Source organism: Momordica charantia (genome assembly GCF_013281855.1).
Source record: "Momordica charantia cultivar OHB3-1 chromosome 8 unlocalized genomic scaffold, Mcharantia_2.0 BLBB01000008.1, whole genome shotgun sequence".
NCBI classification, from domain to species: Eukaryota; Viridiplantae; Streptophyta; class Magnoliopsida; order Cucurbitales; family Cucurbitaceae; genus Momordica; species Momordica charantia.
Genome location: NW_028275166.1, coordinates 26,472,349 through 26,491,103, shown reverse-complemented (window position 1 = coordinate 26,491,103; position 18,755 = coordinate 26,472,349). Strand labels below are relative to the sequence as shown.

The 18,755-nt window shown below is 37.2% G+C and overlaps 1 protein-coding gene and 1 pseudogene across 1 annotated transcript; both read right to left on the bottom strand.

The window, feature by feature from the left end:
* Positions 1 to 422: 422 nt before the first annotated feature.
* LOC111013233 (2-isopropylmalate synthase 2, chloroplastic) lies at positions 423 to 17,278 on the bottom strand. Its single transcript, XM_088127949.1, has 12 exons — positions 17,139 to 17,278; positions 15,860 to 16,073; positions 15,320 to 15,400; positions 7,280 to 7,372; positions 6,606 to 6,692; positions 5,565 to 5,665; positions 2,732 to 2,765; positions 2,562 to 2,636; positions 2,106 to 2,189; positions 1,876 to 2,010; positions 1,363 to 1,508; positions 423 to 869 (listed from the first exon to the last, which is right to left on the bottom strand). The coding sequence occupies exons 2-12, from the start codon at positions 15,980 to 15,982 to the stop codon at positions 743 to 745; spliced, it is 1,086 nt and encodes a 361-aa protein (XP_087984075.1). The 5' UTR covers positions 15,983 to 16,073; positions 17,139 to 17,278; the 3' UTR covers positions 423 to 742.
* LOC111013232 (2-isopropylmalate synthase 2, chloroplastic pseudogene) lies at positions 17,089 to 18,275 on the bottom strand (annotated as a pseudogene).
* Between the last annotated feature and the right edge of the window lie 480 nt (positions 18,276 to 18,755).

Genomic DNA, 18,755 nt, shown 5'->3' with positions numbered 1-18,755 from the left:
AGTGACTAAATTGTTACATATTTTAAAACTATAAAGACTAAATTATAGTAAAGTACAAAATAAATACCTCAATTTAAATTTTATAAACAATTAGATATAACTAAAAAAACAGAGTAAAAGTAAAACATATAGTTGGACATTCAATTAATACAAGATTTCGTGATGCCACCAAATCATGTTTTAATGAAGTAAAAAAAATTTGGCAAGAAATAAGTTCAAAATTACCAACCTGATCATAATTCAACTATAGTTAAGACATATATCTTTAACCAAAAGGTTGGATGTTCGAGTCCACTTCACATGAACAAGCAAATTGTATATATAGCTACGATAAAATAACAAAGACATTAGGTTTCACCAATTGGGCTGGTTCAGTGGTCAATGCCTGATAGAGAACAGCATTTCAAAACCAACAGTAAAAATAACTAAAACAAACTTTAAGTTTTGAATGCATATAAAAAAAATATCAAAATGTTATCATTTGATAGATGACTTACATTCAAGCAGGTACTTCTGAAAAGGGTTCATTCATAAAATGATAATTAAAGCCAGTTCACTGTTTACAAACTACAACATTAAAGCAGGTACTTCTGAAAAGGTTTCAAAGAACACGCAAACAACTAAATTACAAACGATATAAGATCCCGAAACTTACTCGGTCGAAAATTTCATGAGCAAAATTCTGGAAGCTTTTATGCAAGATTGCCACCATCATCATTCTTCCTGCTCAAATCAATATTTTTTATGCAGACAATGTTCTTTTTTCAGTCACCTTAATGTCAACTCCTTGAAAACCAAGCATCTTGTTTAGTGCACCAATGTAGGCCTTGACACTTGATTCAACTATGTCCATGCCTGCCCCGATACCACTGCAACAATAAAAAACAGATCACTAGACATACATTTATCGATATGCTATAGCTTGCTAGACGTACGTAATTCAGCCCCGATTCATCTTTGAAGTTCTTGATATGGATTGATTGATATAGCATTTGATAATTCTCCATCCCAAATCTTTTCGAGTTGAATATTAATGACGTTTAGATGTAATATCGCAGAGGGAATAATACTTCAAACAAGAATACTTGATTGATTGTATTTTAAAAAAGGAAAAATTGCAAAACTCACCCATCAACTAGGGGTTGGTAACAATCTTTGTAGTTTTAAGGGTTTAAGGGTGGTTTGTGCATTTTGTAATATTTAAGGGTTTAATTCGAACAATTTCATAAGTTTAGTGGGTAACCGATCAACTGATGGTGCAAAAGTGCAATTGTAACAACTCCTAAAATCTTGGGGTGGATTTTGCAATTTTCCCTTTAAAAGAAAATAAGCAGGTATCACATTATCCTGTAGCTAGTTTACCTAAATGTTCGTTGAACTGCTTCTCCTGTCATTGCATTAGTTGATGTGTAACTGTTTTCCCCTCTTATTACAACACGGGTCGTGGCAATTGCATCAATGCCTTCAGTGACAGCGTTCATCGAATACTCGAGAAGTGTAACTGGTTCCTGCATTAAAAAAAAATGATAACTCTTGTACCGTCTGATTCACTCAAGGAAGACACACTGGACCACCAGCAAGAAATTTATGGCAAGAAGACAACATCATAGTTAATCATTCAGTAATACCCCAGAACTAGATACACATGCAAAGGATGTGAAAGCCTGGTTTATCGATCACGAGGACTTTTATGTTATAACCTATTTATTAGACACTTCTAAAATTCAGGGACTTCTTAGACGGAAGCCAAGAATAACATAAAACAAATTATCTAAGATATCCTAGTTTGACTTTACCAGGAAATCTTCCTGTAAGTGTATTCCAGATGTAAATGGAAAATATAAAAAGTTTGCTAGCAGTTTCTCCTATACAAACCTTCACAATGCCATCTACAGCCTTGTAAGCTGAATCTACAGGCCCCGTTCCAACAGCACAATTAATATGCTCTTTCCCGTCAGCATCGAGGAGTTTCACGGTAGCCGTAGAAAGACCAAGAGTTCCACAGGTGACCTGCATTTGAGGTATTGTCAAATGATGCTATATGTGTATTTAAAAGTAGGTCCAAACAACTTCCCAAATATAATGATCTATAACAGAATTTAAACCTGCAAATCTAGCAGCTTCCAGACAACACTTGGTTGAAAAACTTCATCAGATACCAATGCTCGAAGATCAGCATCTGTTACTCTCTGGAATGTCATATAAATTAGAGCAAAATAATGTAGATCTAAATATCTGAAAATTAGGGAAAAAGGCAAGAAATTATATGAAAAAACTTTCCTGATGAATGGTAATTTATGTTCTTGAAATAGGTTGAAGTACGAGCTTCTTCTTTTTTTTTTTTAATAAGTTTGAAAGGGGTGCAACGTGAAAGCTTTCTAAGTAGCCACTCAATTTAGTACTACTCTCGCCCAAGCAGACTTAACTACAGAGTTCTGATGGGATCATGCACCGGTATGATCGCACCCAAAGTAGAATCCTTTTTTGTATTTACAGATACGTGCAGGAGGCAGAGGAGGGAATTCGCTCAGAAAACAGAGAGGGACAAAATTTCAAGTTACCTTCTTTTGTTCAGCTACTTCTTTGAAACGCCAGAATATGTTGTCAAGATTCTCATTGTCAAGCTCATAACCAAGCTGAAAAAATGGGATATAACGTAAACATATTATCAGAAAGGAAGACATAATACAGAAAGATTACACAACCATTGAGCTTGAAGATCCCAATTTACCTCTTGAAGTCGACTTTTAAGGGCATGGCGTCCACTGTAAAAATTGTCAAAATGAACCATGTTAGCAGGTGGCATACTTCGGACCAGATACAAGGGGTGAAATTATAAACAAAAGGAAGTCAATCCTGTTGATGTTGTAACAAAATAATTTAAAGTTTCAACGCCACAATAGAATGGCTACAGATATTCCTCATCCCTCCTGTCCCAGATATACTTCAGCTCCCTAGGTACAGCTGCATCATTGTACCAAACTATACGATATTTTACAGCTAAAAGGGGCCGGTTTTTCCATTTGTATTCAAATATTCTTAAAATTGATCTGACCTTGAATTTATGAAAATGCCTTACAAATTATGCATGTTCTTGCAAGATACCTTCTTCAATCTCCTCTTCTATGTTCTTAAGCAATTAAACATACTACCAATGTTACTATGATCCTCTTCGTGTACTAAAGGAATCTCAACAAAGAGGTGTTTCAAGTGCTGCAGAAAGGTTCTACCTCTATGGCATACTAGGATTCTCTTGAACAGTATATCTGTATGTTAGAGTATATACTATATATTAGTATATTTTATATTCTTGTATTAATATTAATTTGTCCTTTGCCTTCTCCTTATAGGATTAAGTCAACCTTGTATATTTGTCTATATATATAGACTTTAATAATAAGAATACATTACATTGGATTCTCTCCAAATTTAGTCTCTACATGGTATCAGAGCTCTAAGTTTCTTGCCCATTAAGGTTTTGTGCCCATTAGGGTTTTGATGCCCATTAGGATTTTGTCCCTTAGGGTTTTTGTTTTTCATTGCTATCCAACTCAACTCACTACTACCGCCGACCGCCGCTGCCGCCGCCGACCGCAGTTTGCTGATTTGCCAGCACTGCTGTTTTCCGATTGCTGAACGTAGGTTTCGTCTCGCCACCAATCGCCGTCGCCGTGTGCTTTCGTCACCGCTAGTCGCCACCCGTCGACTTTGCCCCTCTGGTTGTTCGTGGGGTAGCACTTGGGGTTTCTGGTTTCAGAAACCACCTAATCCGGTTTGGTTCAACCGTTTGATTCATATGTTTTGTTTGGTTCGGGTGGTTTGGTCTGGTTTTGTCGTTTTGTTCAAATAAGTTCGTTTGTTTGTTATGGCTGAGAAGAAATCAATCGTAACTTCTGAGGTGATCCCAATGATATCAAAAATCACAGAACACAAGTTGAATGGAGCACGAATAGATTATTTGTCTAACAAGTTGCGCATGATTAATATATATGCACCAACTTGAGGGGGAGTGTTAGAGTATATATTAGTATATTTTATATTCTTGTATTAATATTAATTTGTCTTTTACCTTCTCCTTATAGGATTAGGTCAACCTTGTATATTTGTCTATATATATAGACTTTAATAATGAGAATACATTACATTGGATTCTCTCCAACCTTAATCTCTACACTGTAAAAGCAAGAGTTGTGTGATGTTTTCAACGCAAAGGATGAAAAATACCATATTATCCTTAGAACCTCAGCCATATAAATAGAAACTCATAGTAGATAGTTTGAATGCCCAGGAATTCTGCCAGAAACTAAATATAATAAGTTACTTCAATAGATGATTAATTTGTTGTATGAAAGGAGATGAGAGATGATATTTAAGGGTTTCAATGAGATAAAAAAAAAAAAAAAAAGTTATATTCAGGACAGCAAAGAAGAGCAAAAGATAACTCAATTGAAGTTCCATTAGATGCTACAAGAATAGTATACTGAGAAGAAAGAAGAGAAGGTAACCTATTGCAAGCTTGAAAGAATCTCAAGGAACGACTACTCTGTTGCAGGATTTCTGTGTTAATGGACTTTTTTTTTTAACAAGATACGAACTTTTCATTGATATATGAAAAGAAACAAAAATTGTTCAAAGATACAAACTCCCGAAGAGTGAAAGAGAAAAACAAGAAATAGAATGGGTAGAGAAAGTTTTCGCAGTGCTGGCCTCTTGCTACGTTTTCCTTTGATCATGGTCCCCAGCCTACTAGATTCTAATCCTTTTAGTTGAGGTACTTGCCCTCCAGAAAGCACAAAAATTCTATTTTGAAAACTGTCCGAAATTTACACCTCAGACACTTGGAATGTCACTGAAACACACTCAATATTTTAATGAAACCTTTCTTAAGAGAAGGGTGAAAATAATTTTTATATACACACTAAAATATTAATTATTAAATAAATCATAGATGCTAAACTATTTAAGGTACCAAACCAAAATATATACACTTAAAAAGCTAGGAGAGAAGAAAGGAACGTGTATGTCCGTACATATATAAAGTGACAATACCAAACCTTAAAAGGCATAATTAGCAGCTGCAAGGCACCCGCCCTTAGGGGGCTTGCCTCCTCTGAGGCAAGGTGAACTCAGTAAGGTACACAGCACGATTTTTTGGGTATTTTCAATTGTTCCCTTCTTTATTATAAAAGGAAAAAAGTTGCTGCATAGTATTTTTAAACAATCTCTTAGGTAAAGCCCCGATATTATATTTTTCACATACTTTTTTCTAATTTTCATATGGTCTGCTGCTGTTCACTCCCCCCACCTTTTTTTGGCCCTCATGCGGAGCCCCTAATAAACAACCCCCGAAATAGCCTCAAAATAAATCCCAGCGAACAACTGCACTAAATACTACTTCTTCTAACCAGGCACAGACATGCTCTAAATACTTCTTCTTCTAACCAGGCACAGACATGCTTACACACACATAGAGAGATGGGAAAGGGGAGGCAGGGGAGGTAGGTAGGGAGATTTTGTCAAGATAAAAGCACTATTGTCATTTTCCATAAAGCAACATGGAATACCTAAGTTTTCCTAGAACAATACCAGCATCATTGGATCGTTCGTAGCCAATGTCTTCAGGGGATATGATTTCATAAGTACCTTTGTGCTTAAGCATCCCATCCTGTGTAACAAAAGCAATATTTAAGATACAATTTGAGCGTAACAAAACAGGATAAACAGTCACCCACATGGCTCAAACAAAAATAGTAATAATTATTAAAAACATAGAACAAGAGCCAATCAATATTTTCATTATGAACTTTACGGCAAGACTATGCATCAAAATAGTTAAAAGAGTCCTCCATTTTTATAAGAGAACGTAGCTGCTCTATAACAATCATGTAACTCCTCGGACAGTAATTAGTAATGAACAACTGGTTCTTTATGAACAATTAAATACATTCTATGGCCCCAAAAATACCTGTCACCTGATGACTCAAGTACAAGAATAATGGAGGCCAGGATGAAACTACAAGATACAACCAGCTGCATCTTGTATTCAACTAGGCTTTGGATGAAGAGGATCGGTCTTAAGTGCTATGCCACCCTTTCAAGCAAAAGACTACAAGTATATAGAGCGCTCAGCTTGAAAGGAATTGGAAAATTTTCTTACAGATTGGATAGAAATTTTAACACTATATAGGAAGACACTGTTTTCTTCCTTTCTCTTGGAGTGCTTTAGAAGGTGTTTCACACTCTCTCATCGTTCTCCCGAATTGAGGAGAATCCAATGTAATCTCCATCACCTCATAGGGAAAGAATCATCTTCCCTTACTGTCCTTCTGTACCTCTGTTTCTTGAATTTGACAATCTAAAAAAAGAAATTTTTTTCAATTAACTCACAGGGTAGAGTTGAATTAAAGGAAAAAATGGCGAACTGTTTTCTTTAAATGTGTTTAAAGCAATAAACACTGATGCTAGAACCTTGACATAGTCAGCTATGAGAGTATATTTGGAAGCTTTCACATCACGCTGGATTTTGAAAGATAAATATGAAAACACGTCATAATAGTTAGCCATGAACAACAAAACCTAGCATATCAAGATCTAACAAGTCTAACCTGGTGGATGCCACTTTCATGAGCAAAAGCATTAGCTCCAACAATAGCCTTGTGCGGTTGTACATTCAAGCCAGTATATTCTTCTACCTAAGGAATAAGTTTGTCCGTAAGTAGCCTTTTATTAATAAGAAATACGGATGTTGAAACTTGAATAGAAAAATTGAAAGTGCAGGCGAAGAGAGAACTAGAACCAGCAATCTGTCGTTAATTCAAAATCTGAAGTACACTAAACCACAACAAAAAAAACCAAAAACGGTTCTAACTAACAGATTTTAAAAAGAAACAATAGTCATGAAAAAAATAAAAAATAAATAGGACTTTGGACGTTGGATCATTAAACCTCTCACCCCACCCCCCCCCCCCCCCCCCCCCCCCCAAAAAAAAAAAGAAAGAAACACTCTTCCCAGTTCCCATCCTCAAAAACTTTGCCCCTTCTTCTCTTTCCAAGTCTTTCAAAGAGGAGCTAGAAGCAAGAACAAAACTGTCTAGCTTTCAAGTTCAACCTAGGGCCACAAACAACTTGCAACAGGAAATATCCTGCCCTATGGAACGTTTAACTTTGTACGTTTTTTTTATTAAAAAAATATTTAAAAAAAAAGGATGACAAGAATAATTTTTCTTTTAAAAATTAACTCGAGTTTCAAAAAGCTTTTCTTTGTAAGAAAAATAATTACCATCTTGCTAGTCAGAAAGATATGTCTCGAGTTAATTCCAGAATGAAGACCTCCAAGCACATGCTCTCCACGACATTGTAAGGCCATTACCACCTGAAGATATAAAAATATGGTTTAAAAGAAGAAAATAGATGTATGTCATTTAAGAAGTCTACCTACACATGTCAGCGCAAACAGATGTTCTCAAAACACTTCAACAGCACCGTGCATTCAGTCACATCTAACTCATAAAGGAAAACAGTTGTATAAAAAAAATTAGATAAGAACAGTTGTACAAAATTGACACTATTGTCACTAAATTTAATATTCATCCTCTTTTACATACAAGAAATAATAGTATTGTAGAATGACGGATAGACTATTTATCCTCAGATATGTCCATGAAATAAAATAAAAGAAAAACTCTAGTAAAACAAAGTTAAAACAACTTTGATAAGTTATTACCTATAATATTCAAAAATAGATACTTCAAGCAAAAGACACTCCAAGTTTATGAGAAAGTTCAACACCTTCATCAATCAGGCGGGCTCATAGATGTAGCTCTTTCCGATGGAAGGGTAACTTGGTCCGATTTCAGATACTCGCCTACACTAATCCTCATTGACCATTTCCTCTATTAGAGTCCATCATCACCAAATTATCTTAAGCATCGGTTAAGAAAAGCTTGAGAGTACAACCTCGGACCATTATCCTATAATGTTGACAATTGGTATCCACAATTTCTGGTGGAAAAACAACCCCCTTAGAGGATGGCTTGGACGTGGTTTTATTGAGAAGCTCAAAGGTCAGAAAAAAGCTATAGAAACCTTAGAAACCCACAAGGAATACTTGTTATAGCCTACAATGATTGGAAAGCTGCAATTGTTAAAAAAGCGTACTATCCAAAGGTTGAAAAAAGTGTTGTCGAGTATCATCATAGAATATCAATAAGCTTTTGTTGCTGAAGGCAAATTCTAGACACATCCCTTATAGGCAATGAAATAATTGACAAATGCTTTAGAAAAAAGAAAAATGGAGTGGTTATAAAGCTTGACTTGTATTAGAGTATAGATATTAGTATATTTTATATTATTGTATTAATATTAATTTGTCCTTTACCTTCTCCTTATAGGATTAGGTCAACTTTGTATATTTGTCTATAGATATAGACTTTAATAATGAGAATACATTACATTGGATTCTCTCCAACCTTAGTCTCTATATGGTATCAGAGCTCTAGGTTTCTTCTAAACTTTTTGTGCCCTGCCCATTAGGGTTTTGTGCCCATTAGGGTTTTGTGCCCATTAGGATTTTGTGCCCATTAGGATTTTGTGCCTTAGGGTTTTGTTCATTGCTATCCAACACAACTCGCCGCCGCCGCCGCCGACCGTCGACGTTTGCTGATTCGCCAGCACTGCTGTTTTCCGATTGCTGTTCATGGGTTTCGTCTCGTCGCCAATCATCGTCGCCACCCGTCGCCTTCGCCCCTCTGGTTCTCGTGGGGTAGCACTTAGGGTTTTTGGGTTCAGAAAACACCTAATTCGGTTTGGTTCCAGCAATTTGATTCATCTGTTTTGTTTGGTTCGGGTGGTTTGGTCTGGTTCTGTCGTTTTGTTCAAATAAGTTCGTTTGTTTGTTATGGCTGAGAAGAAATCAATCGTAACTTCTGAGGTGATCCCAATGATATCAAAAATCACAGAACACAAGTTGAATGGAGCACGAATAGATTATTTGTCTAACAAGTTGGGCATGATTAACATATATGCACCAACTTTAGGGGGAGTGTTAGAGTATAGATATTAGTATATTTTATATTCTTGTATTAATATTAATTTGTCCTTTACCTTCTCCTTATAGAATTAGGTCAACTTTGTATATTTGTCTATATATATAGACTTTAATAATGAGAAGACATTATATTGGATTCTCTCCAACCTTAGTCTTTACAACTTGGAAGCAAAAGGCTTTAGGGATTCTTGAAGGCAATGGATCAAGGGGTCATCTCTTCTGATTTTTTTCTTCTTCTTTTTTTTCTTTGTGAAAGAAACAATTTCATTGATGTATGAAATTACAAAAGTCCAGAAAGGGGATTACATGAAGCACTTCCAGTTGGCTAAAAGGTAAGTGCAACTATAGTGATGAAACAATGGAGAGCATTTACACCATGTAATAACTAGAAAGACTATAACTTTAAAAAGTCTGTCGAATGAGAGAGATTTATCGTTGAAGGTGCGCTGAATTCTTTCTCTCCATATGATCCAAAAGAAAGCTTGAATGAAGTGCTGCCATAGAATTTTCTTTTCCTTTCTAAAAGGGCGGCCTGCAAGAGTAACTTCAAGGAGTGGTGGATCAGTTAGCAAGGCAGTGGACCATCCAAAGGTGTTAAGGATGTGATTCTAAAATTTTCCCATCATTATAGATAGCAAGGCCCGAGGAAAAATTTGTGCCACAAGGGGTCTTAAATAAGAAGACCCTCTTATTCCCTTCCTCTCTATTTCGATTGTTGGGTGGACTCTCCCTAAGAAGACTAAATTTATTTGGAGGTGCGCCTCAAGAGCTCTCCTTTGGAATATTTGGCTGGAAGAAATTCTCACATGTTTGAAGATAAGTCCACTGCTTTTGGTTTTTTTTGTAGGGATGTACAATGTTGTGGGCATGCTTGTCCAGGGTGTGTTACCCATGGCCGCATGTCCAAACCATCCTCACCACTCGCTTTTCTTTCATGTCTTTAAAGCTTTCTAGTGTAATTTTCTTGTATCGGGTTTTTGGGGTTGTAGGTGGAATTTGGCCGAGCGGCTTTGGAACTAGGTGTGCAATAGTAAGATATGTAAGCACGCCAAATTTCAAGCCAATCGGAGTTCACACAGGCCCTGTAGGCCACCGAGTGACTCCTCACCACTTAGGACGTCTACACCTGCCACACCAAAAATGCCTTATAATGTACCTTAGGGGGGACCAAGTAGTCATCAAACCTCCCCCCGACCAAGTGTTGTATACTTTCTTCCAATCAAAGCTTTCTTGCATCCAATGTCTACAATGCTTGTTTTAAAGATGTTTTCAACTGTTTTTCTCTCTCACGTTTTCTAAAACCAATTTTCTCGTAAAACGTGAGCGGAGGCTAGACCCACGACCGAGATTGCCCGCAACTTACAGTTTTTCTCGGCTGACTTGCTCGTTTGAGCTAGAGCAAGTGCCGCACAATCGTTCGAGCTGCTTTGAAAAGGTGCGATTGTGACATACAACACACGGTCTCTTGGTGGTGTATCAATTATAGCAAATTCTTTTGAACCTTTCCATGTTTATGCACAATTGGAAAGCGGTTGTTTAGTTTTTTGGTGGGGTTTCCTCTACCCCAGCCTCTAGTTTGTTCCCCTTTTTTATCAATACAAATAAGTTTCTTATCTAAAAAAAATAAGCAGAATCTTATCTCTTACAGCATCAAATAACTTCATTAGGTTTCCATGTGGGTAAAGAAAGGTTGCAAATCATCCACCTCTAGTTCGCTAACGAACCATTTTATTTTCCTCATGAGGAGAAAGACATTCAAAATTTATTTTCTTGCATCAATCGCTTTGAAGAAGCCTCGGATCTTAACGTCAACCACCACAAATCTGAGTTTTTGGGGATATGCTGTGAAGATGATCACATTTCCCATCTCACCAATTTGATTGGGTGTAAGGTGAGCACTTGGCTGAGCTCATACTTAGGCCCTTCCTCCTTGGCAACCCCTCCTTCAAAAAGTGGAGTTGAGAATACAAAGTTTGAACCACTCCTATGTTGTATCTAAAGAAGGTAAGCTTACTCTTATTCAAGCAACCCTTGATAACTTTCCTATTTATTTCTCATCACTCTTCCAAATGCCTTCCAAAGTTGCTGCCTCCAAGAGCACACCTATAGAAAGCTTTTTTGGTCGGGCAATAAGGAAAAAGATTGCATTCATCTCCGCAAGTGGAACCTAGTGAAACCCCCACACTATCTGAATGTGGTTTAGGCATCATTGATCTTAAACAAAGGAACAAAGCCCTATTAGCAAAGTGGAGGAGGTTTTATATAGAAAAGGAAGCTCTATGGAGGAAGACCATCACTGCCAAATATGGAACCGAGCATTTCAACCTAAAGAATGATGCTATATCCCTTCATTCAACAAAAGGACCATGGAATCCATCAATAACAGTAAGAACTCATCTTCTCAAATATTCGCTGCAAAGTTGGAAATGGTGGCACTACTTTGTTTCTTGACAGATCACTGGATTGAACAGACCACTAATGATGGAATTCCCACTATTACATTCTCTAAGTATTAAAACGAATGCATTAGTTGCTAATTGATGGAACGAGCCAAATAGGTATTTTTTTTATATGAAACAAATATTTCATTGAGGGTATGAAATATACAAAAAGCCACATGGGCAATTACAAGAAAGTCTTCCAACTTGTAATAAGTTCATTTAGAGAATAGCTACTGAAGGGGTAGAAACATTTACACCAACCAAGTGCTAGAATAGTAACTCTATCAAAAAAGATATCAAAAGGAAGGGCTTTTTCAATAAAGACCCTATTGTTCCTCTCCAACCATAAGCTCCAAAGAAAGGCCTGAACAAACTGAACCCAAAGGGTAGCTCTTCCCTTCTTGAATGGATGTCCCGCCAATAATTGATCAAGGAAGGTAGATGGTTTGTTGTGTAGAATTGTCTTCCACCCAAAAGCAGTGAGGAGATAATTCAAAACGGGTAGCATATGCACATGAATGAAAAGATGGCCCTGAGTCTCTGGTGCTCCATAACATAAGCGACAACAATCAGGGGAGAGGGCAAAGTGTGGGAGCTTTCTCTGACCCATATCATGGGTGTTTATCGCCCCCTGACTAAGCTCCCAGCAGAAGAATTTTACTTTTCTAGGGCACTTTCCTTGCCAAATGCGTGGGAAGAAGGTGGAGGCCGTGAGGGAGCTATTGGTAGTGAGGATTCGATAAGTCGATTTGGTGGAGAAGGATCTATTTGCTTTTAGGGGCCAAATCCATAGGTCATCAAGGGATGTGGGGGTAATCTCATTTAGGATGTGGGAGAGACACAACCAATCTATAAACTCCTCATCCTTAAGAGGTCTTCGAAGACTATAATCCAGGAGGATGTAGTTTTCAACCATAAATCTGAAATTGTGGCCTTTTTGTTTGATGATATGACAAAAAGGTTCGGGAAGTGGCTGTCCAAGGTTCCTTGTGTGAGCCACCTGTCATGCCAAAAGTTGAGATGACTTCTTTCCCCCATTCTGCTGGTGGCATAAGTCTTAATAATGCTGGTTTGTCGTATGATTCCAGTACATGGCCCTTTATAAAAGTTGGAGCGAATGGTTGGCCAAGTAATCGAGAAAGAACCAGTGTATTTTGCCGTGATGAGCTTCCTCCACAATTGGTTTGGCTCGGTAATGTATCTCCAAATCCATTTGGATAGTAAGGCTCGGTTCCTTTGTTTGATGTTCTCAACACCGAGACCTCCTTCATGTAGTGGAAGTTTTGTGAAGGTCCAATTTATAAGATGTGGCTTGCCATTTAAACTTGGTCCTTCCCATAGGAAATCTCTGAAAATTTTGCTTATATGCTTGGCAGCTTTTCCAGATAGTTTGAAAAGGTAGAGGTGGTAGATTAGTAAATTTGTGAGGACTGACTGGAGGATGGTGAGTCTTCCCCTTTAGAGATAAAGAGGTTGTTCCATTTGCTAAGTTGATTATTAAAAGGTAGACCCAAATAGGTGCTTGGCCAACTCCCTGAAGCACAACCCCATTCCTTCGCAATCTGCTCTGTGATTTGTGGGCTAGTAGAGACACCATATACACTGGATTTTTTTGTAATTTATGTTGAGACCCGAAGCAACTTCAAAGAACTTGATGACTTTGTGGAGATTTTTTATGATGGTGGGGTCCTTTTTAGAAAAAAGGAGAGTGTCATATGCAAAAAGAAGATGGTTTATATTAACCAAACCACATCTAAAAGCAAAACCTGTGAGGAAGCCTATATGTTATCCATGAAGAAGCAGACAGCTTAGGACATCCGTGATCATGATGAAAAGGGAAGGGGACAGTGGATCCCCTTGTCTCAATCCTCTTGTAGCTGTGAGTTTGTCCCTTGGTTTTCCATTGATGATAATGGAGAAGCTAGTAGTGGAAATGCAAGCTCGTATCCACTTCCTCCATTTCACCCCAAACCCTTTGTAGTGTAGAACCATATCCAGGAAGTCCCAATCAACCATATCAAAGGCCTTCCCAAGATTAGGTTGAAACACCATCCTTCCTCTTTTCTCACCGTCCAATCATCAATAATTTTGTTTGCAATGAGAGAAGAGTCAAGGATCTGTCTACCTTCTACAAAGATGGATTGATGGTCGGTGATGGTGTGGGATAACACCTTTTTAAGCCTTTCGGAGAGGGCACGAGCTAATATTTTGTATGCACAGGGTATGAGACTGATGGATCCGTAGTCGTGGACTGTTTTTGCGTCTCTCCATTGGGGATGAGGCAAATATAGGTCTTGTTGAGTGCAGCATTGATGATTCCATTTTTAAAAAAATCTTGGAACATTGTCATAATATCAGATTTGATAATGTTCCATTATTTTTTGAAAAATTCAGAAGTGAAACCATCCAGCCCCGGGGCTTTATCATTGCCAAGACAGCAAACCACTTTATAGATTTCTTCTTCCGTGAAAGGGAGCTCCAGCCACATAGGTCTTGGACTATGATTTTTCAAATAAATCCCAAAGAGGAGGAATTGCGGAATGGGCAACTTTATCAGCCCTACTGTCCTCCTTTACTCCATCAAATAGAGTGAATTTATGGCTATGGAACCTGAAGAAACATGGCAGCTTCACAGCAAAATCATTGACTCAAAACCTTCCAACATTTTCGGTTTCCTCCACTGATAACCGCAATAAATCCATTTGGAAGATAAGGTCCATTTGGAAGGCCATGTATCCAAATAAGGTCAAGTTCCTAATCTGGGAATTAAGTCACTCTTGCCTCAATACTTTTGACAAACGGATGCCCCTAATGGTCTATTTCTCCCACTTGGTGCTGCTTATGCAAAGTTGGTTTGAATCACAATTTCGTATTTTGTTCATTGTCCCTTCTCTACAGTGATTTGGAAGCATTTCTAATCCATTTTTGGCTGAGCGACGATTTTACCAAGTCAATTTTCCTTCGCCAGCCAGCCCTTCAAGCACCAAAAGGTAATCATGTGGCAACACCTTAACAGAGCATACATTTGGTCCATTTAGAGAGAAAGAACCTCTAGGCTTTTTAAGGACAAGGAAATTCTACTTAACACTTGATTGATTTTATTCTTTTTTGGCTCTAACATGGTGTAAAAATATCTCTCCTTTTAGCAACTAAAGCTTGAATTCTCTTATATCCAACCGGAGAAGTTTTTTTTGACTTCACTGGATAGGTTTTGATCATTTTGTATAATTTCATATCATCAATGAAAATTGTTTCCTGTCCAAAAAAATTAAAAGAAAGTAGCAGATTGTTGGGCTGGAGGAGGGAGGAAAAGAACAAGGCCAACATTGTGCTTTAGAGATTGATAAGAGACAAAACATTTCTTCTCGATGTAAAGAATGTACAAGAACTCCAAAGGAGCTTAAAAAACACTCCAATATGGAGCAACATTAGGGGAATAATAACAAAACTCCCCTGAGCAAGAGCTCCAAGAGGAAGCTATGGCTAACCATATATTGTTAGTGGTATCTATTTTCAAATTATAGTTATTGTTTCCAATTTGTATTTGGAGAGGAAAGCTTTGAAATAACGTTTTTATGTCATGGGATGAAAATTGGTCCTAAATTATTGTGGAAAAATATAGTCAAAGAAGCCAGTGTAGACACAAAAATGAAAGTTCAAGAACCTATTAGATATAAAATTAAAAGTTTAGTAGCTTGTTAGACATTTATCAAAGTTTAGAAACTTGTTATCAGACACAACCTTCTTGAAGGACGAACTTGTAATTTAATATCATTATTATTTCAGAATAAATGAAATAATAAAAATAAATTAAATTAAATAAATAACTTGCCTCCTCCAGCGAAGCATTTCCAGCTCTCTCGCCAATGCCATTAATTGTGACCTCAACTTGCCTTGCACCTGAACATGCTCCCTGAAAAAAGATGAGAGGAATCAAACATAATTTACTTAAAAGGCAATAGATGAAGTCGTACAGCATTTAGATAGGTGGAAGAGTGATTATAGTTCGCACTATTATCCCTTAGCAATTCGCCAAATTTCCAGGAACGGCTGAAGAAGTTTGTCCTCCACAACTTTTGTACTTTGAGGGACCAAGATCAAGCCAGAAAATGTATATCTTATCCCTTCTTCATAATTTAAGGTGCAAAATTTTAAGCATATAAATCCTTAAAATATGACCATAACTATAAAGTATTTCCAACAAATGCAGCCTCATCGTTTTCACGTCTTTTTTTTTTTTTCCTTTTCTTTCTTAGCGTTATAGTATGATATTTGTAATCGTTTTTACTTACCTACTATCTTCGGGTAGTTCCCAAATCAAACATCCAGTTCAATGAACAGGATTAAAAGGGAAGAAAAAGCCATTACTTACTGCTACTGTGTTGGCAGTTGCGAGTCCAAGATCATTCTGGCAGTGTGTTGAAATGATGACATTTTCAATGCCAGGCGTATTAGATTTTATATCAGCAATCAATGCCCCAAATTCAACCGGCATGGTATAACCCACAGTATCTGGTATGTTGAGAGTAGTTGCCCCAGCCTTTATAACCTCACCCAGAATTTCATAAAGAAATTCCCTATCAGATCTGATAGGACACCAGAAAATGAAAAGGGGAAATATTTATATGTACGAAAATTTGAAAAGTTGCAAATATAAATTTGTAATGTCAGAAAATAAATATTTTATCTTCATTATTTTACAAGATACATATCGTTCATGAAGAGCAACAGATAAATAGGACATCAAATATATAGGCAATTATTTGTTCTTTTAGCATAATTCTTTTGGGATGGCTGTTAGAAGTCTGAAGCAATTTCTTTTTTTTTTTTAATTAAAAACTAGACTTTCATAATGTCTAAGCAAATGGAAGGACGCATAAAGGGAACTCTATTAGTATCCTTCATTCTACCAAAATTTTAATTGGACTTTATTTAATTATTTTAATTGGATTTTATTTAATTAGAGTAAAGTGGCTTAGGTTACAGGTTCAAACCATGATTCCAACCTATCTATAATAGGTCACCTACAAGTTACATAACAACTATAGGGTCTAAGCAATGTCCCAATTTGGACACTTATTGGACACTTGTTAGCTTAATAGACGTGTGTCACACACTAGTTGATACAAAGTGAAAATAGTTTCTACATTTGTTAGGCACATATCAAACACTTGTTAAGCATAAGAAATAGACATAAATAGTAATATAAAACAGAATAATAAATTTTGAGAGTAAGCTGCATAATACTATTTTTTTTTTAACATAACATTGCGTTATAAGCTTGTTGACTTTAAATTTCCTTCCAGTATAAAAATATATACACCTAAAAACATGGTATATTTTAATAAATGTATCATTGCCGTGTCCGTGTCTTATATTTTTAAAAAATAACATATCACTGTGTCCGTGTCGTATCCGTGCTTCTTAGGTCCAGCCCAACAAAATGGCTCAAACTAGCTAAAGGTTTGCTAACCACACTAGCCTATGTAAACCAAAATTATACAAATCAAGCTTTTGAAACCCCCAACTTTTACAAATCAAAAAAGAAAAAAAACTACATCAGTTAGGTTTTGAAAAAGTCAGCTTACTGTTTCGTTTGGATCAATTAGATGAAACAAAATTTAAAATTTTCAAAAGGATCAAGATCAAACCTGCCAGCATCCTCGGGCTGAACTCAACATCATCACAACCCAAACTTCGTGCAAACCGCACCATACTTCGAGCAATCTCAATCACTTGCTCCCTCGTCTTTCTCAGCTTATGCTTCATATGAATTTCGCTGGTTGCAATAAACGTATGAAGCCGCGGTCTCTTAGCGTACTTCACAGCCTCCCATGCAGTTCGAATATCATTTTCATTGCACCTTGAGAGGCCACAAATTACAGGCACGTACCCGTCCTGATCGACGGCATTGCCGACCTCTTTGGCAATGATCTTGACAGCCTCAAAATCTTCCTTCGAAGCAGCTGGGAATCCAGCCTCGATTATGTCGACGCCGAGCTTGGCGAGCTGGCGAGCAATGTCGAGCTTCTCTTTAGAGGTGAGGGACGCACCTGGGGACTGCTCGCCATCGCGGAGAGTCGTATCAAAAATGCGAACATAGGAAGGGTCAGAGATGCGATTGGGGATGTACGGCGGACGTCGAACAGATGAATTAGGTTTGGAATCGGAAGCTATGCTCTGCGCCTGACAACAGTAAACACGAGATACACGGCCCGCCGCCGACCTGAAGGATAATGGACACGAATCGACGGCATTGCCGAACTGTAAGTTCCGACCGTAAATTTGACGACAGGTAGGAAATTGCGAGTTCGATTGCCGAGCAAAATAGTGATTCGGCCTTGAAAATGCTGTTGGTATTGCCATCATAAACACAATACCTGCAAATCAAACCTCGCCGAGAGAAAGTAGACAAAAACTTGCAGAAGTAATTAACTTCTCCTCTTCTTTCGCAATCGATAGCACAATCGTGGAAATGTTATGAAGCACTCCAAGAAACAATTACTGGCCGACACTGAATGAAGAACACGGGGACATTTCTCGAAACTTTTAAGAGGAAATGCGCGCAAAATGAAACTCCGGAGAGGCCGTCAGCATGGCGAGAGTGGAGAAGCAAGTGGAGGAGAAATCAATGGCGGATTAATAAGCTCAGAAAGCTGGAACAGACGACGGCGGCATGCAGATGAAGATTTTCAAAGCTCCACGTATAGGTCATTTCAGTGGGACTTTTATTTGTCACGTACAGTCTTTTTCTTTTTGCTTTTTTCTTTTTTTCTCTCTCTCTTTTGTGGATAAAATTTCAGCTTGGGGTGTCTTTTCAGGCTAAATTATAAAAAGGGCTAATTTAAAGGATAATGCTATATAAAAAACAAACTAGAAAACGATGTATATTTTAAAGAAATATAAATTGAATAACAAATTTTAAAACTAATATAGCTATCAAAATCGTTGACAAGAATAGCCTATGTCATGTGTGATTTATGGGTGCCTTTCTCCAATCATCCGACTAAGTGTGGGTTGAGTCTATCATCCACATTATACACAAAATTGTATACAACGTGCATTGGTAAAACATTAAGGAAACAACTTGATTCAAGTTAAGGAAATTTTTGCTCCTTAACACCATTAAATATTTGACAAGTAAGAGAGAAAAATATAAAAAAAACAAACGACAATGAGTTGTCAAATATTTAATAGTAAGGAAGAAATCTCTCCATTAACTGAGCCAAATGTTTTCCAAACATTAATATAATAAAATGGTTTTTTTT